General features: G+C 41.9%; 1 protein-coding gene across 1 annotated transcript in view; it reads left to right on the plus strand.

Moving 5' to 3' along the window:
- crybg2 (crystallin beta-gamma domain containing 2) overlaps window positions 1–16,790 on the plus strand; it is a 37,438-nt gene extending 20,648 nt beyond the window's left edge. Inside the window, exons 3-20 of the mRNA XM_042077669.1 lie at window positions 5,240–5,287; window positions 6,962–7,080; window positions 7,733–7,934; window positions 8,282–8,421; window positions 8,730–8,856; window positions 9,080–9,115; window positions 9,207–9,346; window positions 9,584–9,710; window positions 10,029–10,186; window positions 10,494–10,620; window positions 11,516–11,548; window positions 11,659–11,771; window positions 12,040–12,169; window positions 12,455–12,594; window positions 12,775–12,898; window positions 13,049–13,207; window positions 13,748–13,907; window positions 14,693–16,790. Coding sequence (XP_041933603.1) covers window positions 5,240–5,287; window positions 6,962–7,080; window positions 7,733–7,934; window positions 8,282–8,421; window positions 8,730–8,856; window positions 9,080–9,115; window positions 9,207–9,346; window positions 9,584–9,710; window positions 10,029–10,186; window positions 10,494–10,620; window positions 11,516–11,548; window positions 11,659–11,771; window positions 12,040–12,169; window positions 12,455–12,594; window positions 12,775–12,898; window positions 13,049–13,207; window positions 13,748–13,907; window positions 14,693–14,778 — 2,169 coding nt within the window. The 3' untranslated portion in view covers window positions 14,779–16,790. The remainder of the gene's footprint in view (window positions 1–5,239; window positions 5,288–6,961; window positions 7,081–7,732; window positions 7,935–8,281; window positions 8,422–8,729; window positions 8,857–9,079; window positions 9,116–9,206; window positions 9,347–9,583; window positions 9,711–10,028; window positions 10,187–10,493; window positions 10,621–11,515; window positions 11,549–11,658; window positions 11,772–12,039; window positions 12,170–12,454; window positions 12,595–12,774; window positions 12,899–13,048; window positions 13,208–13,747; window positions 13,908–14,692) is intronic.
- The last annotated feature ends 3,706 nt before the right edge of the window (window positions 16,791–20,496 follow it).

A 20,496-nucleotide genomic window follows, 5' to 3' on the forward strand; every position in this document is an offset into this window, starting at 1 on the left:
ACACACTGTATATTAATCCAATTAGTCATTGTCATTTATGTATTAGTGAGGGGAATATGGGTGTGTATGCATACAGTATTTCTCTCTCTCTCTCTTTCTCTCTCTTTCTCTCTCTCTCTCTCTCTCTCTCTCTCTCTCTCTTTCTGTTTGTCATTGATACCAGGTCAATGGTCACATCAGTCTGAGTTTGAGTATGCAGTCACTTGGACATTACAATAAAAAGTTCACCTGAGCAGAAAGGTAACAAGGGATGGTGTGTGTGTGTGTGTGTGTGTGTGTGTGTGTGTGTGTGTGTGTGTGTGTGTGTGTGTGTGTGTGTGTGTGTGTGAAAGAGAGAGGGGGGATGACAGATAATTATAGTTAGAAAGTTTTAGAGGCACAGATAACTTACTGTGATTTTGTGAGAAATATTAAAAAGTAAAAGAGAAAAAGTAAAAGAGAGAGAGAGCGATAGAGTAAATATTTTGTCCTCTCCCTCTAGGCCTTTTACAGCCATATCCGGCTCCCTGCCCCCTACTCTGCAGCTTGTCTGCGCCCTCAGAGTAAGATTACCATGTTCAAACAAAATGCTGGAGAACTACTGTAGAGCCCAGTGATTACCATTACAGCATACGTGTCCTTGCCAACGTACAACAACATACAACACTGCTTCATCCACAGAGAACTAAAAGATATAGGAATACGAGGTATGGTGTCCCAGAAGGCCAATCTAAACGTGTCAAGTTGGCCTTTTCCAGGATCATGACGAAAGAGGACTTGGCATTTAATGGATTGTGATGGTTGGCAGACTCTGTGTGTGTTTTGAGTTCTTGAAACATTTTTTCAAATCTGTCTTTCCATATTTATCTGTCGAGTCCTGCTTTACCACACCCTGCCTTTTGTGTTTGTTCTCTCCTCTCATTATTTGGGAATGCGTGCCTAGCTGTGTGTGTGTGTGTGTGTGTGTGTGTGTGTGTGTGTGTGTGTGTGTGTGTGTGTGTGTGTGTGTGTGTGCGCGCGTGTGTGTGTGCGCACGCACTCACATATTCTATGTAAGGACATGCTTGATTGGGTGTCCGCATTTGTACACTTACATACATGTATCATGTATTTCTCTGTGTGTGTGTGTGTGTGTGTGAGAGAGAGGGTCTGTGTGTGTGTGTCTGTAGATGTACACTCCCTGTTAAAAGTTTGGGGTCACTTAGAAATTTCCATTCCACTCCATTACAGACAGAACACCAGCTGAGATCAGTTGCATTGTTTTTTAATCAGGGCAGCAGTTTTTTAGATGCAAAAGGGTTCTCGACTGTTGTAGAAAGGAAATGGTTGATCTTTATTGCAATATCTGCATTCCCCATTATCAGCAACCATTTATCCAATGTTCCAAAGACACATTCTGTTTACTAATCTTCAAGTTTAACTGAGAAAACATTGGAGAACCCTTTTGCAATTATATAAGCACATTTTGTAATCTGAAAACTGCTGCCCTGATTAAGATAGACAGATACATGTATGTGTCAAACGTGTGTTTCAGCATGCATATGTGACTATGCGCATTCAGGTGCTGTGACTGGAACGTACTAAGGCCTAGGGGAGAGAGAGAGTACATTAGTGAGGATAAAAACGATTATGGCATCTTTCCTCAGGTGCCTTGCTCACATATTTGTTCAGTTTTCCCCATCATTTGACACATCTAGAGCACACCCATGCCCATAGGCACAACTGAGTACATAAGATGTCATGAAGCTGCTTCCAAAGGAAATGGGAGATGTATAACTAAACATCTGAATACAATGAACTGATAAAAGTTGTTGGAGTAGTTGGTTGGAACATTCCTGGAGGTTATTTCATTATCACTGCATAAGAATCTTTTGAGCTTGGCAGAAATGTTTAGACGCACTAGAAACCAGTTTTCTTGCTGTGAGAATGCCTTTAAGTAAAACTCTTCAGCAACATGTTAGCAAGCCTGTGGCCCTTGATGAACACAGGATAACAAGAAAACAAACTTAATTATGCATAGCCAGACATCGGGGCTTTTTCATCTAGGAAAAAATATTAAAGGCCAGAAGTAACCAGTTTACCTAACAAAGAAAGGACAGTAGGTAAAACCTAAGGGCGAGGAGAATTCATTTTTCTCTCTGTGATGAGAGCTGACCAGCTTTAGAGTACATCATTCCACATACCTTCAGAGATTACAGAACACGTTGCTGTAGTGGTATCTGACATAAACAGGTGCTTTGAGAGCGCTGCAAATGGCAGTAAAAGCTACTTAGAACTGCTCCTGGATTCTGTAGTCAAGGTGACATTTTTAAAGAGTCAGTCTACAAGTAGAAGTATAAACCACAAGTGGCATCTCACCTGACTGGCTGTGTGGCTCTTGCCACTGTCAACAACTCTCTGTCAGACTTGCTTTGAAGCTCTTGTCAGAACGCTTTGAAAATTTGCAGGAAACCAATGTGGACTAACTTGAGTTCCCAACATGTGTTTGGGAAATTTGCTCAAATGTTTCAGATTGAAAGACTTCATGACCCTCCCAAACAGAGGATTTTCAGATGACCTCCCAGTGAAACACCAGAGAAGAGTTTATGTCCTTGGCTAAATTGTGGGTAATCTGTAGTGTTGATTTTGTTCCAGAGCAGTGTTTAGGACTAACATGGCAATGACTAACATGGCACAGTTACAGTTATATTACTGAAGATGCCATAGTTAGACTTTCTGATTATGTAGTTGAGCTCAAGGATAGGCAAAACCATGTGTTGCAATCAGGGCTTACGACTTAGGATAATTGTTGTGTCTTGTTGTGTCATATTCTCATCAGGTTCTTTGACATGTTATGTAATTTGTTCCCATCAAGCTATCTAATGAGTAGATCAGCCAATTAGGAAATAGGCTAAGCTTAAAGAGCCTGTAGCCTCCATGAAAGCATGATAACAAGAAACTATAATTAAAACTGAATTTCCAGACATTCAGGGCTTGAAAACCGAACTGTCTCATGCTGTCATAATACCTGCCGTTATCCTTTCCATTCTCCATGATAATTTCTCAACATGTCTGGGAAAGTGTCATGGTGCAGACCTTGAAAGGTACCATTAGCAATTCTACTGTAAGTGATTTCTAACCTTAAAACTTTTTGCCACATTCATTGAATACAATCCGCTAGCTCTCCATTCCATGAGTACACTGTAAAAAAAGACTGGTTCCAGCAAATCACTGAAAGGGGGAGCGGTGAGCTCGCTCTGATGTTTTGTTTGGTGTTTTATGGGTTCAGATATCAACAAATATTGAATTCCATTAGTCTACAGAGCAAGAGTTGAGCTTTATTGCAGATGAGAGCTATGTTTGGGCTTGTGGGTTAGTGAGAAAGTAGTTGAGAATGAGGGACAGCTGACATGTATTTTTGCCACAGAAACCACTTTGACTTGTAGATGCTGAGATCACTGCTTAACATAAAGGAGCTCCGCAGAGGCCAACCAAGACAAAAGAGCGCCATTGCTGGAGTAGACTATGGCGGAATTGACTCTGTTTACTACTGGTAACAAGATACTGTAAGATAAGTAGCCTGACCACAGGAGACAATCAGAGCAGAGAGATACTGTAGCCAGATAGACACGGAGAAAAAGAGATACAGATAGAGTTGACTTCAGAACACATCTATTGATTTAATGATGTGTTAACTTACTTAGCGCCAAAGTGCTCAATTAAAACACATTCACATAAGCACTTACTGTATATAACATGTACACATATGTACAAAATAGTGCCTCGAAAGAAATGCATATTTATGGGTGTTTGCTGAGGTGTGTAAAAGTGTGTTTTGCCTCATTGCTAGTTTGCCCTGGTGTAGAGACAGGATACATACATGGGTGCTGTGGTATTTCTCTTGTCGTTTTGCTTCAACTGATGCAGAGGTAAAGGTCAGATATTTAGCAGACACACTTGTCCAGAACGACTTACAAAAGGCATTCTGTAGTGGCCAGGAGACAAAACCTGTGGTCAGCTGCTTGGAAGACGGGATACTAACCACTGTACTGGCAACAATACTGAGCAATTGATGCTTTGCACATTAAGGGCTGCCCACTGCTCTGGATGTGTATGTGTGCTCCTAGAGTGTGTGTGTGTGTGTGCTCCTGGTGAGCTCACTGCTCTTAGTGTGTGTGTCTGTGTATGTGTGTACACTACCCCCGGATGGATTAAACATAGAGGAGTTATGCAAGAATGAATTCGCACCTTTTAGATTGGGTATAATCCTAGTAGTGGTGTGTACTCAGCTTCTTTTGGTATTTTTTAGCCACTTTGAGTTCGAGCTTCATTGTTGGTTTCATTAAATGTAGAGGACAAATTTCTTTCAGGTCAAATAAAGTACCTTAACTTAACACATGGACCAATGTCAGATGCCAATGTCAATTAACGCCTCAGGACACACCAGACACATACAGACTCAAAGAGTATCTCATAGGTCAGCCTTGTGTTTATTTTGTCTGGTACTGTATGTCTGGTTTTATTACCTGAAAGGACCTTGTGTGTTACAGTTTTTCTCAGTCATTTTGGTTCATTTGTCAAGTCTGATCTGCAGGTGTAGCATAGTTCAGTAAATAGCACAACAGTGCATGTGCTTCTTCAGTTATAAAGTCAATACATGCTGTGCCAGTGTGGCTGCACAAACACTTCAGCATGCTATTCATGCTACCAAAGTCAACCAATTGTCTGCCGAAGCTTTCATGCAAAATGGCTCATAAATGATATGAGATAATGTCACACTATCAGGGTTTGGCTTCTTAGAAAATAAAAAGTTTGAATTGTAGAACAGCTGAACAATGGAGTCATTCAAAACGAAGTGGTGAGACTGAGTTTAAACACATGTCAGGACTCTATGTGTGTGAAAGCTCAAGGGCTCCTGCTGCTGTGTTTCCACATCATTACTCCTCTCTACATGCAGTAATCCATTCCCCAGACACACCCTACAACACCAGGACAGAAGTATGTCCCCCCCCCCCCCACCCATAGGTACCTGTTCTATCTTACACCAGAACGGTACATTCTCTTCATCAGTACGCAGTGCAAATTGTGAGTAGGTACAGTAGGTAGGTAGGTAGGTGGGTTAATGACACTCCCATAATTAGTGATCCTCACGTCTAGCACTGTTCTGTTTTATTCAAATGATCTTTGTTTTGTTTAAATAAACAAAGCTCTTATGCAAGAGGATTAGGCCCTATATTTAATATGAAGCAACTGAAGCATTTCTCTCTTATTCTGTCCATAGCTCACCAAGGAGAAGGAACATGGCAAGCTCAACCCAAGGCCTGGGAAGGTGAGTGTCCTCTCGATTGGCCCCTTTATTAACAGAAAGATAGGGTCACTTTTTTCAGCTTTTCAAAGGATCTGTGGATCTGTGTAAATGTCTGTGAACTCAAGTGAATTAAAAGATGCAGTGCTGTCTTGCCTTGAGTTTGTGGCTTTTCACTGAAACTTGCCCAGAAGTGCCTGCAGGTAATCAGGTGTGTATGTGTGTGTGCGTGCGCACGCATGTGTATGTGTGTGTGTGTGTGTGTGCATATGTGTGTGTGTGAGAAAAAGAGAGAGAGAGAGGAGGGTGTGTTTGGAGCATGCAAGGGCAGAATGAACTGGTAAGAAAAATAATTCAACAGCACCATTCTTTCAAATGCAATCAACCAAATTAGCCAAACAAGCAGACCTACCTGTTCAGGGACTTCATGTCATACAAGTTATCCATATGATAGCAAGTATTACACATCACCATTGCTCTTTTGTTAAAGTCACGACACTCTCCACCTTACAAAATCAAGACTAACGAACAAAGCCATAACATTCCAGTGAATATCAGTGGGAAAGAATAACATAATCATCGCACAACAAAATGTCAAGCCTGCTATGGCATGTCAGTGGTAGGCCTCTGTACTTAGGGCCTGACATTTACTCTCCCAGCTCTCATCCCACCGGGTATAAGATTGCAGCCGTAGGTCCTGTGCGAACAATGCTTCTGGAAGTTTCTCCGTTTTCACTTGGCCTCGGAAGGCACAAAGAAGCCCTTCTCTCAATGTCTACCCGTTTCTCTTTCTCTCTCTCTTTTTTGACTCTCTGACTCCCTTTCTTCTCCTCTCCACCCCTTCTTCCTTTGTCTTGATCCCTCACTCTCTCCCATTGTCATTAAGTAATGTTGTTCTCTTGTTCAGACAGCCCTTGTAGTAGTCATTATGATATAATAGGCCTACTTTATTAAGGACTAATCATAAAAAGAAACAGAGAAGTGTCTTTAAAAAAGGGAGGCATACTACTCTTACACACACACACACACACACACACACACACACACACACACATACATACATACACACACACACACACACACACACAAACAAACACACACACTCACACACACACACTCACACACACACACACACACACACACGCACACACACACACACACACACACTCACATGCACATACCCACACACATATGCACACACACACACACACACACACACACACACACACACACACACACACACACACACACACACACACTCACATGCACATACCCACACACATATGCACACACACACACACACACACACACACACACATACATACATACACACACACACACACACACACAAACAAACACACACACTCACACACACACACTCACACACACACACACACACACACACACACACACACACACACACACTCACATGCACATACCCACACACATATGCACACACACACACACACACACACACACACACACACACACACACACACACACACACTCACATGCACATACCCACACACATATGCACACACACACACACACACACACACACACACACACACACACACACACACACACACACTCACATGCACATACCCACACACACACACACACACACACACACACACACACACACATGCACATACCCACTCACATCACACATTCTCCTGTTTTTTCTCTTCCTCACAGATGATCATATTTGACCAACCAGGCATGAGGGGTCAAAGGATTGAGGTGCGTGGGGATGTTGTGGATGCCACGGAATGGGAGTTCCCAGAGAGCATTTCCCTAAGAATAATCAGAGGAGGGTATGTACACACACACACACACACACACACACACACCACACATACTTCTGCAAAATTCCATCACTTTCCAAAGCGCTATCCGTCTGTCTCTGCTTGCCCATCATTAAAGCCTTCCTGCCATCACCATCAGTCAGCTCGAGGCAAAGTGTGCCTGGCATCACACGACACAAATATAGGCAGGCGTTTCGGCACCCTTGGTGAAATCTGTTCTGCCAATGCAGAGAGGCACACGGCTGCCCGCCTCAACGTGTTTCAGCTGGCTGAGTTACCGGCCGCTGTGCCAAATCTTTCCCCACGGTGCTTCAGAATCTAATATATATATAATATCATTACACCTGACACTCACACAGCAGCTTATCCTGGGTTATGTAACATGAAAACTCTACCAGTGTCAGATGCCAAGCAAAATAAGCATTTAGGCAACAACTTTATTAGGTGACATATTTTCCATTACAAATGCTCACAATTCTGAAAAGGTGTACAACATGAAAACTAAAATACTTCTTGTGTCTAGCAAAATTACAGTCTTGAAAGAATTTAGAATCTTTTAACATACTCCAGTCTTCACAGAACCTTAGCAGGCTTTCTCTCTCTTCACTACACTTCTGTCAAGTGTCAAGCTCACAACTCCTTTTGATGTTCTCTCACTCAGATGGGTTTTATATGAGAAGCCCAGCTTTAAGGGGGAGAAGATCGCCCTTGATGAAGGGGACATCGAGACTCTGACAAACCCCTTCGACACACCAGATGAGGCCCACAAACAGAATGGACAGAAACAAATAGAGAATGAGGAGGCCAACGAAAAGCCAGAGGTCAAGAAGTTTGTTATTGGATCCATACGCAGAGCAGTCAGGGTAAGAGCATCAGTACTAACATACTTAATCACCAGTTGTCTTGAGCTAGATTGTTTTTACACAGTTTAATTTTAAGAGTTCATATCGAATTTAGTTTAGCTGACTGCACTGTCACAAGAGCACTAGTAATACAGCAGGTGAAACGTAAGATAGCTATAGTGCTCCCCCTAGTGGAACTATTTGGAAACACAGAATAGCCCTTCTGCAAGCGCAAAGCACTTCTAATTAGAGAAAAAGAGTCAGTGAAGTGATTTTTTTAGATCCTGACAACAAAAGCAGTAATGTATGTGTGACTAACATTTTGATTTTATGGTCTAATGACAAAAGTGATGTGTACTACTTGACAGGACTACAGCGTCCCAGAGATCAGTCTGTTCCCAGAGGAGAATGCCGAAGGGAAAAAGGTGGTTTTCCGAGACACGTCAGAGGACGCCCGCATCTTTGGCTTCCCCATCAAAGCTAACTCAATCATCATCAATGCTGGCCTGTGAGTTTCTGCACTTGGCACAGGGGTGGTGGTAGCTTGGGGTTAAGGAGCTTGGCTAGCATGCAGTAGTCAGTAATTGTGCACAACCCTGACATATAGATACCGGTACTGTGGTACAGGGGTGCCTTAATGACACGAGACATATCTATCAACCCTTATCTGAAATCTAGCTTTAGTATTTCATTTAGGCTCTTATAAATACATTTAGGAAGTGATGAGTGTTTTCCGCAGTCAAGAGTTGATTTTCCATGTGTGTGAATGTGTCTGTAAATACAGTCTGGTGAACCTTTTCCCTCTGTGTCCCACAGCTGGCTGGTCTATGCTGAGCCTTTCTTCCAGGGGATCCCCAGAGTCCTGGAGGTGGGGGGCTTCACGAACCCAGCCGCCTGGGGTGTCACACAGCCCTACGTGGGCTCCCTGCACCCCCTCAAAATTGTGAGTTCACACATTTCTGGTCTTGTACAGAGAACAAAACTATGTAGCATATAACATCCAATGTATTTGTTTCTTAAGATGAAATGTGACATAATCCACGGCTAACTGCTGCTATTCTTAAACAGCAACTCAGTGCCATTAATATGGATAAGAAAGTTGATGTGGTGCATTGGTGTAAAGTGTGTTTGAGCATTTCTGTTTTTTTGTTTTGTTTTTTTATCAGGGAGAGCCAAGAGTGGAGAAACCAAATGAACCGAAGGTGAGAGCTCAAATATACCAGAACATCAAACAGAATAAATCAAACCATTTCCCTCTTCCTTATCCAAAGCCTTCTCTGTGTGTGTCTGCAGCTGGTGCTCTATGATAAGGCCTACTTCACTGGGAGGTCTCGCGAGCTCTGCTCCTCAATGAGAGACTTCATGACGCGAGTGGACCGGCAGCAGACTGCCTTCATGTACAACGCTGGCTCCATCAAAGTAATTGGTGGCTGGTAAGTCTGTGTGTGTGTGTGTGTGTGTGTGTGTGTGTGTGTGTGTGTGTGTGTGTGTGTGTGTGTGTGTGTGTGTGTGTGTGTGTGTGTGTCTAACAATGGTAATAAAATAATGGTTTGTGTTTTTATTTTATGTTGTATGCTAAATGTTCTCTCTCTCTCTCTCTCTGTCTCTCTCTGCCTGTCTCTCTCTCTCTGTCTCTCTGTCTGTCTGTCTGTATGTCTGTCTCTCATCAGCTGGGTGGGTTATGAGAAGGAAGGTTTTCGTGGGAAGCAGTACCTGCTAGAGGAGGGCGAGTACCAGGACTGGCGTGTGTGGGGAGGATGTGACGCCGAGCTACGCTCTGTTAGAATCATTCGAGCGGTAAGTTTTAACTAATACACACACACACACACACACACACACACACACACACATACACATACACACAAATACTATGTTACAGTTCCTGTATGTTTTTAATGAACTGAAATCAGTGTGAGCTGGTCATTAAATTTAGTTGTTTTATGCTAAAGCTAAGTAATTGCAAATTTCGAATGTTCGAATGTCATGCAGAACTTGTTTTTGATTGTATAAATGCTGAAAGAAGGTACAACTGCACAATGAAGAAATAACAGTGTGTGATATTCTCTCTCTCTCTCTGTCTCTCTCTCTCTCCCCTCACGGTTGTACTCTCCGCAGGACCTGACTGACCCAGCTCTGGTGATGTATGAGTTACCAGACGAGCAGCTGGAGGAGCCGCAGGAGGAGCGCACCTTCGAGGTGACAGAGGCCATCCCAGATGTGGAGCTGTTTGGCTTCCGCATCACCACCCGCTCCATCCAAGTCCTCAGTGGAGCGTAAGTTTATGTGGATAGCATTAACTAGAGCTGAAAACTAGCGTACTGTATAAATCAGTAGATCTAACTAGAGCTGAAAACCACTGAAAACTAGCTACAAGAAGCTCTATGTAAGCTCTTTGGAGTTCAAGTGTATGTCTGTGTGTTTTTGATGTTGAAACATGAGGAGGCAGACCTTATAATCCTACAGTTAATTCAGCTTTATTGGTACGCTTCAGAAATCTAATATGTATTTTATGTAAAACACATACGGGGGGAAAAATTCATAACTCTGAGGTACTTATATTCATACCTTGAATGTCTTCAGGTGGGTAGCCTACTCCCATGTGGACTTCTCAGGGAACCAGTATGTCCTGGAGAAGGGCTTCTACAACAACTGCGCTGACTGGGGAGCAGATGATAACCGCATCTGCTCCCTCCAGCCCATTCTCATGGTGAGTGATGACAGATTCACAGAGAAAAAGCGTCACACCCTATATAGAATGATGTCAATTCTGAAATGCATTGAGGCATATCTACTCTCTACAATATTGTGAACATCCAAACTAATATATAACACTTCATGCACAATACCAGTGTGACAGACTGACAGCAGTGTCTGTATATTTCATTAGACTTGTATACCGGTACATAAAAGTGTAAGTAAGTAAGTAAGAGTTTATTTGTACAGTATATAGTGTTTTTTTGATGCACAGAGTGCAACAAAGGTGAAATGTAGTATATATCTGTAATTTTTAGGTTAACCTTAGAATGATTAAGTGGACAGTGTTTGAGAGCAACAGCTCTCGAGACATTCACAAGACACGCCATAAATCTGCAAACAGTCAACAGCTTAACTATGCAGACCTGCCTGTTACATTTTCAAAGCCTAAATACTGTATCAGATATGTACTCAAAAAGTCACAACTGAACTTGTCAAGTGGTACAAACTAACCATTGAACCTATTGAGAGCCACAAAATGTGAGCTTAAAGCAACCCAGTGCTATTGCCTTAAAATAACAACTCATGGTACACTGAATACAGAGAATGAAGTCTCTGACATTGTCAATGCATGCCCAGAATGCTTGATATTTGATATTTGAAGTTCTCAAGAAAAATAAGTCATCACATCACCATCAACATATTGGTTTTACCAAAGACAATTTTGCAGCATTTTTAAACAACAAAAATACACACCTATTAAATTATTTTGATACAAAATACACAGCCATTTTTTTCAACCCAATAAAATACATTTGACAAAATACTACTTGAAATGCGTATTTTAAATACATGCATCATAAATACATACAGCTTCCCTGCTTATGACAACTGTGTGTTTTTTCTAGGCTCCATCGGACGGGCCAGGATACAGAAACGAGGTGAGTATCTAGTCTTCGTTTGTTTATTTGTTTGTTTGTTTGTTTATTTCAGTTTACTATCCAACTATCAGACTTAGAAATAGATTGATTGTGTGCTCTTTTCATCTCAGGTTATGCTGTACTCAGACACGGACTTCCAAGGCAACTGTAAGCTGTGCACTAAGAATGAAGAGACTCTGCCCGACAGCTTCATTGCCAAGTCCTGCAGAGTTGTGGGCAGCAGGTATGATAACGAACTGTAGCTCACTTAAGAACTGCCTTTCTTACAGAGAGGAACACATTTTATATTGACTTCTCACGAAAGCCATAGCAGTTTTGTATGTAGCTTTGACTCTCCTGTGTTATACCAAAGGAACTGCAACTGATTTTGTATGATATTCTAAGCTAAGATCAACTATTCAGATATGATTTAATACCATGTTTTCCATTAGTTTCTATCACATTGTTACTGATTGGAATGGTATAAGTTGAGTTAAATGTTTTTATTTCAGTTGGGTCTTGTATGAAGGGCGTAGCCACACTGGAAACCTCTACACAGTGTCTGAGGGAGATTACCCCAACTTAAACAGCATGGGATGCCCCCCACACTGCATCATACGCTCCATTAAGGCTGTGCCGGTGGTAAGTGTAAACACCTGGTCTTCAGTCCTACACCTAGGCCTGTTTCTTAGCTTTTTTGTGTGTGTGTGTGTGTGTGTGTGTGTGTGTGTGTGTGTGTGTGAGAGAGTGTGTGTGTGTGTGTGTGTGTGTGTGTGTGTGTGTGTGTGAGTGTGTGTGTGTGTGTGTGTGTGTGTGTGTGTGTGTGTGTGTGAGAGTGTGTGTGTGTGTGTGTGTGTGAGTGTGTGTGTGTGTGTGTGTTTCTCCATTTATTGTATTGTGAGAGTTCCTATTCTGTGATTCTTTCAGATGTTCGCCGTTCCTTCTATCTCTCTCTTTGGTCTTGAGTGCTTTGAAGGCCGGGAGATAACAGTGGATACGGAGGTGCTTAACCTGCTGGAGGAAGGTTTCAACAACCATGTGTTGTCAGTCAAGGTCAACAATGGATGGTGAGTGTGTGTGTGTGTGTGTGTGTGTGTGTGTGTGTGTGTGTGTGTGTGTGTTTCTCCATTTATTGTATTGTGAGAGTTCCTATGTCCTTGCAAGTGCGTGAGTTCTGGTTTTGTTGAATTGTACAGTTCACTTATCTTGACTTATATGATCTGACTGTACCATTCTGTCTGCTGCAGCTGGGTGGTGTGTGAGCACAGTAACTATAGGGGGCGCCAGTTCCTCCTGGAACCCATTGAAATCACCAGCTGGCAAAAATTCAGCGAACTCACCAGCGTTGGCTCCATGTACCCCATCCGTGAGGTAAAAATGTGTATTAGTAATTAATGTGTGTGTGTCTGTGTGTGTCTGTGTGTGTGTGTTTGAAGACACACCCTCTTTTTTCAGACCATTCTTGGCTGATGATTACGTGATTGTTTTTGAGCATGTCTTCCTTGTTTTCGTGTCCGATAGAAGCGGAGGTTCTTCCGGGTAAAGAACAAGGAGCGTGGCCATTATCTCTCCATCCAGGGTGGAGGGGAGGACATGAAGTCTGGCCGGGTGGTGGTGATGGAGGAGGTGGAGGGCATGAGTGACGTCTGGTACTACCACGATGGTCTCATTAAGAATAAGGTAGATGACTGTGATTGCAGTGGGAAGTTATTGGAGGATGTTAAAGACAGTGACCACTCAGAAATAGCTGTGATTTGTGGTCTGAAGTTTCAAACTCGTATATGTAGAAGCTTTGTTTCAATGGTTAAAAGGGTTAAGGCTAGCTAATTGGGAATATAAAGTAACTACTATGGAAGCAGAGTAGACTTCAGCTGTAACAGTTGTAAAAGTGTAAAAGCTTGAAGGATTTTAAACATCTCAGAGATAACTGTGATCTGCTCATCAGGAGACACAAGTGCTCAATCTGTATCTGTGTCACTAAGATGCAAAATATGTGCAAACCCCACCAATATGGCATGAGCTGTAAAATGTGTGATGTCTGTCTGATCCTAATTTTCCTGTTTCCCTCACTTTTTCTCTCTGCCTCTCTTTATCTCTCTTTCGTCCCACCATCTCTTTCTTTCTCTGCGTGCCCTCCTTTTTCTCCCTCCTTCCCTCGCTCTCTCTGTCCCCCCCCCCCCTCCACCCAACCCTCGCCTTCTGTCTCTCTCCTCCCCCCAGATGTCCTCCACCACAAGCCTGCAGGTGATGGGAACAGTGGAGCCAGGAGCGAAGGTGGTCCTGTGGAACGAGACCCGCACACCGGTCCAGATCTGGTCGATCAGCCTCAACGGAACCATCGTCAGCACCACCTTCCCTGGCATGGTGCTGGATATTAAAGGTGAGTACAACAACCAGCATACTGGCCTACATGAGTATCCTCTCAAATATAAAGCTTATATTTAGGGTAATAACAAGCAAAGTTATTGCACTGTTCAATCCCTGCACTGTTTACGTTTGCACTACTACCATTGCACACACTCTACCATAGCACCTTATCATGGTCAATGCATCACATGGTCAGTCCATACCAGCAGGGCCGTCGCAAGGGGGGGGGGGGGGGGGGGGTGTAGGCGTCGCCTAAGTCCTAGGGTCTCGTCTGATAGGCTATGTGGGCTTGCCCTTCTGTGAATTGAAAAAGACGTTACCTGCAAGCTGGCCTGTATTTGTCCAATGCTACAGAACAGTTTCCAGTGCATATCTTATCAACAGTTTGAAAGTAGTGTGTGTTTCTGCTCATTGACAAATAGCGTTCAGCACAATGACTCATGCCCAATTAATTTCCTGTTAAAGTGTTCGCCTTTCTTACACTAGTTTGGTTTCCGTTTGTATGAGATTTTGTGATGTAGCCTATTATAAACGGCCAGCATACCAGACCTTAGTCATACCAGACCTTTGTCTGATGTGAAGATCACTTCACATACCGGTACTCTTTAATCATCATGATTCAGTGAATCTATTGTTTGCACTCTAGCCATTTATTGAATGACCTGTTAAATTATACCAAGGAAAAGCTTAACTTTGTTAAATATTGTCCAATCATATCAGATGTTGTGTCAGTATCTTTCTGTGAGGATATGCTGTGTAATGCTAAGACACTCTTTTCTTTGTGTTTCTCTTCCCTAGGTGGCAAAGCGTATGACCGGGACCATGTGGTGATCAGGGAAGAGAGAGAACAGCCATGCCAACACTGGGAGCTGGAGCTGTTGTAATGACCCCCCCCCCCCCTCCCCCCCGCCTCTTCCCCCCACACCCACACCTCTTTATAATGCCCCCTCCACCCTCACCACCACCACCCTACCCCCTCATTCTGCCCCGCTGAGCCAGCCTCCCTGCCAGTCCACTGCTCTCTATACTGCCCTGATGCTGATCAGTCCAGGCTCACGTCTCTTCCTGCGTCTACCCTAACACTGTGAGTCAAGGACTTGTTGGCATCATGGGACTTCCTTTGCCAGAGTTAACCATGGAGTTTACTTTGTACTGTGTGACCCCCCCCCCCCCCCCCCTCCTCCTCAGCCAGCTCTCAGGCTTGTGCTTTTCCACTCGGTTTCTTTATCTGAGTGAAGCATTCGGACAGAGACAGATATGGACTGGCAATCACCAAGAGTATAGCACCTATGGCAGTGGTGCTTTCAGAATTATTAACTGCATTACAAGACAAGACACACACAGATACACAAACCAACATGCAAACACACACATACACACACACACACACACACACACACACACACACACGCACAAACACAAACAAACACACACACACACACACACACACATACACACACACACACACACAGCTCTTTGCTCTGCCTCTTATGTGCAATGAGGAGAAGAGAGAGAAAGAAGGGATGACTCAGTATGTCTACAGTCTGTTGTTGCTGATTGCTTAGTGATTTCCTCTTCGGGGGATTTAGTGACACTGACATTGCTGAGTGCACTGAGCAAGGAGATTGCCCTTCAACAGTCAAAAAGCTGTCTCTCATCTGTCTACTGCAGAGCCACCTTCCTAAGCCAGTGTCACTCTGAGATGCTTGGCTTGAAGGAGTTCTTTTTTTCTTCTTGGAGATTTATATTTATACGAAGCTTATATTTGTGTGGGGGTTTCCTTCCTCAGTATACAGTTACACGGAAATGAGTTAAAAACCTATTTTTCTGTCTTGTGTTGTTGAGGGGTTTGTGATGTTTTTTTATATATTGGTGTAGATTGTATGATGTTGATCTGTATGCTTTTTGTGGCGTTTCATTAGTTTTTTCCCCTCTACACAAAGTGACCTTATTCCTTTTGAGTTGCCTGACTGCTGCACTGCTTTTCTGTAACTTCTGGTCGTGTCTTTATTACGACACACTGTTAGGGCTAATCAGTTGTTCCTACCTAAGATACACATAAGAAATATACTAGTCCTGCAGTGCCCGACATTTATCACCATATACGTCTGGAAACAACCGTGTTGGAATTTAGCATAAAAAGATGGAGAAACCAGATGACCGACTGAGTCTGAAATGCTGTATGTACTTTCCTAAGTCTTAAGATGGTGTATGTACCGCAACACTATGCAACAATCTGCCACTTTTTGAGGGATGGTTTAATCAGGCCACTAGTTTAGGTATTATCTCCAAATTAATTTTCATATTAGCCTACTGACTATCACCAAAATACACCAGTTAACATGTTAGCTTCTAGAAGTGCAAACAAGGCTCTGAGTGGTGTTTGCAAGGTTTTACATGCCTTTTATAGTCAGCATGCTAGTGAATTGTTGCATAGTGTTGCTTTAAAACAGGGGCACTGATTAAAACAAGCTCCATTTCAGCTGTGCACTTGCTCCTTCATGTCTCTCTTGGCCCCTGCACGGAGCTAGCCTTGTCAGCTATTGATTTCATGGTCTGGTCTTCTCTTCTCTATATGTGTGATTTTGTGACAGGCTAATATAGCCTGGCTAATGTAAAACATAACATGCAAACAGACGTTACACCGAATTTACTTAATGGTGTAGTTATTGTGTAAATAAGATGGATATTAAGGACAACTGAGATTAAGTGGGACCAAAGGTATTTTATTCTGCATATACTAAATGCCAAAAGTTTATATAAGTATTATTAGGGTCCTTGTCTTGGGAATGCAGAAAAGATTATATTCCAGTTTGATTATTCTACATTGTACATTCTACGTTGGAGTTGGGATGGCATTCCATATTTGAATAAAGACTAACACATTTTCACAGAATGTTTTGGTTTTGTTCAGTGTGATAGTACAGTGTAAGTTAATTGTGATCATTGTTACTGTAAATGTAACCACAATTTCTCACATCTCATCTAAATGGAACAAATATCTAAGTCAAACTCTGACATTCTAGCAGATAATTCAGTTCTAAGTACTAAAGTGTTAAATCTCTTGAACTGAATGATATTTAAGTGTGAATAGGGTAAAACAGACATATCAGTCACAGGCCTAAAGAGACACATTTTGTTTGTGACACAACTTGTATTATTTGTACTGCATAGAGTCAAGAAAAGTTGAGTTATTCTATAACTAACAAGTGAGACACAGCTACAGTTACTTCAAAGGCCTGTGTTTGTAAATATGTTCAGTCTTCTCTTCAAAGGCAATTCCAAAGACGTATTTTTAAATGTGCATTGTTCTTTTTCCCTCATGGTGGTATGAGCAACAAGAGATGATCTGGTATGTGAGTACTCAGGTATCTGTGTCTATATGGGGAGTCTAAAATGCTGCTGTGAAGTGCTGACCAGTAGTTAAAGCTTTTGAGGAGGATTTTTGCTTGATGAACAGAAGTCTGGCTTGTTCAAAGCTTGTTCAGAAAGAGAATAAAGAAATAGAGAGAGTGTTTGAATGGTTGTAAAGCCCCATGTCTGGAAAAATGCTGGAATTCTCCTTTAATACAACAGCTTATTGGGGCTCCTCCTTGTTGAAGAAGTGAATCCTGAAATTAGGAATTTACATGAGAATCATCTTTTTGCTGAGCTACTTCACTCCCCCTGTCCCCCTGTGTCTTGTTCTGACTGGCTTGTGGCAGTTTGGTACAGCTTAACTAGTTGATGGATTTATTCACCATGTAAGTTTGATTGCCATGTTTTTGTTTACAGTAGTTGAGAAATAATCACTTTTGCATAAATAAACACTCTGACAAGACAGTAATGCTATAGTCATTTACCTCACAACAAAGCAGGAAGATGGCCTACCTCAACCCTGCAATATCGATCTGTTTTTTTATTATGGAAAAAATATGAGACAGGAACTTCAAACTATATATTACCACAACAGTTTAATTTTAACAATCTGCTCAACAGTAGAAAAAGTAACACAATATAACAAAAAATGCATCAAACATGTTTAAATGTTTAAAAAATATCTGATAAAATCGTAACCACATAAAAAGGTTAGTAGTGGTTTTACTTTAACTGATTTGTGCTAAAGCAAATATATGAGATTTTCAGAAAACTTGTCATGGATCTATGCCTTTCAATACCATTTAGGTACTTTCTTATTCATTCCTTATAAACATGCATTTCCCATGATGAAGAAGAATGAATAATGTTTGTGTAGATTAATAGAAATAAAGGAGATAGATATGTACAAAAAGGAAAATGTGTGTGTCTAGTGATGTGCAAAGCTGGAATCATTGTGTGAATGCTGAAGATTTGCATTAAATTATGTGTTGCGTTTCATATTGTACGTGAATGCTTTTTCTTTTCTTCTTTTATCCATAAATGCGTCAAAGAAAATAAAAGGTCTCCAATGCCAGTTCACAGCCAGCTCACAGCCAGTTTCACAGAGTCACTTTCAAACATTATGATGAGCCACTGTGTCTTTAACACCAAAAGAAACCATGTTAAAGAATGAATGACAATGACAATGACATTCATTACAATGGACAGCTTTTTGCTTTAGTTGACATACATTAAATTAAGTGTAAATAACATTGGTGGATTCATGTTATTAATGACTGACACCTTTCTTTTTTTGGTTGATATGCAAGTTCATGTTTAGTCACAGGATGTTCAATTATCAGGCCACAAGGTGGCACTCAACAGAAGCAGCATGGGCAGCAAACAGCTCAACAGGGTGGCACTGATTCCTGAAGTGCCAGATGGTGTTGAAATTGTGGCTATTGTAGTGATGGAAATAGTCGGGGCTGTTGGTGTGGTAGTCTCTTCTGCTGCAGTGCTTGCTTTGGTTGTTGCTTCTGTAAGTGCACCTGTGGTGGTTGCATTGGTTGTTGTTGGTTTGACTGTGGTGGTTACGGTGGTTTTTGTAGCTGCAGTGGTTGTTGTTGTAGAGGTTGTAGGTGCAGTTGTTGTAGCTTCGGTGGTTGTAGCTGCAGTGGTTGTTGTTGTAGAGGTTGTAGGTGCAGTTGTTGTAGGTGCAATTGTTGTAGGTGCAGGTGTTGTAGGTGCAATTGTTGTAGGTGCAGGTGTTGTAGCTGCGGTGGTTGAAGGTGCACCTGTAGTGGTCACTTTGGGTGTTGTTTTTGTTGTGGGTTCAACTGCAGTGGTAGTTGTAGTTGTAGTTGGTGGTATTATTGTTGGAGTTGTTTCTGAGGTCATTGTCGTAAGAACATCCATAGTGGTCTCCATTACTGTTGAAGCTGGCATTGTTGTTATATCTGCAGCTGTGACATGCTGATAACATAGAGCAGTGAAAAACAGTATAACAAGAGGTAACAAGCCCCTAACAGGACAGGACAACGTTAAAGACCAGACAAAGCCAAAATCTGAGTTAATAAATAGAGTAAATCAACAAAAAGTATGATATAATAATTTAATATACTATGTCCCTGTGGGTAAAATGAGCAAAAAGAGAAACAACACAAATGTTTCACCAGCTATTCCTTTCCATCCATTAACTGCAGTTTCTCAATAAAATGTATTTCTTACACTATCAAATATTAAAGAATGCATCTAATATTAATCTCTGACATATCAAAAAAATGTGTGAAACTTCAAGTGTGAAAACTTCAAAGTGGACTTCAAAGGAATGATAATCCTAAAATCAAACAGACACGCATGAAGAAACTAGGTAAGCACTTCTAGTATTTCTTTCATATACACCAATGCCTCCTAATAAAGGCCATCCCTGTTGTCTGAATCCTGTCACATACAAGTAAAATATCCCTGTGAATGAGTATCACAAAAACAGACATAGTGTGCAGTACCTCAGCCAGCGAAGGTGACCAGAGAGTCACACAGCACATGAGCAGTTGCAGAAGCTTCATGCTGAAGATGGAGATGGAGGTTGGAACTGATGGTACAGTGGGCACTCAGATAGTCCTCACACCGCGAGAGTGTCCTGGGGGAGAGAGTGGAAGGTGGTCGGGGTCCAGATAGCTGTGATGTCCCTCTTTTGCAGCGGGATGTGATACTGTTGTGAGTCTGAAGCGGCTGAGAAACGTGTCAGCCTTTATATACTCCACTGGCCTTGACTTGCGACCCCAGGTATGTGAGTGAGAACATGCAGTTTTCTTCCCTGTGCTTCCTGTTCAGATTATTGTGAAAACCCTGTAGATGTGCTATGCATATCTGAGATAAGAAAGTTTTCATTTGAAGACAAAAGTCTCACTGATTCCATGGATGTAGGCCTGATCGCATCCATGATTAATTGTCCATGATGAATTGGGTTGATTTAGATGTCTAACAAATCATTCATAAAATGACTAATGGCTAAATTTATTTGGTGCTGTAAAAAGTAATTACAAATAATTGGACCTAAGCTGTTTTATGGCTTCACCATTAACAGCTGATTTGACACGTACAAAAGCTTTTTCTGTATGCAGGTTGCAAAAGTAATTGTCATTAATTGCCACTGTACCTGGTAGCCATTGCTTGAAATAAGCTTGCAGGTCACATTGTCAGTTCACAATTTTAATTATATGTGTAAAGTTGTAAATTCAGCAATCCAAAGTTCTGTCTCAAAA

Source organism: Alosa sapidissima, chromosome 21, assembly GCF_018492685.1.
Source record: "Alosa sapidissima isolate fAloSap1 chromosome 21, fAloSap1.pri, whole genome shotgun sequence".
In the NCBI taxonomy this organism is placed as follows: domain Eukaryota; kingdom Metazoa; phylum Chordata; class Actinopteri; order Clupeiformes; family Clupeidae; genus Alosa; species Alosa sapidissima.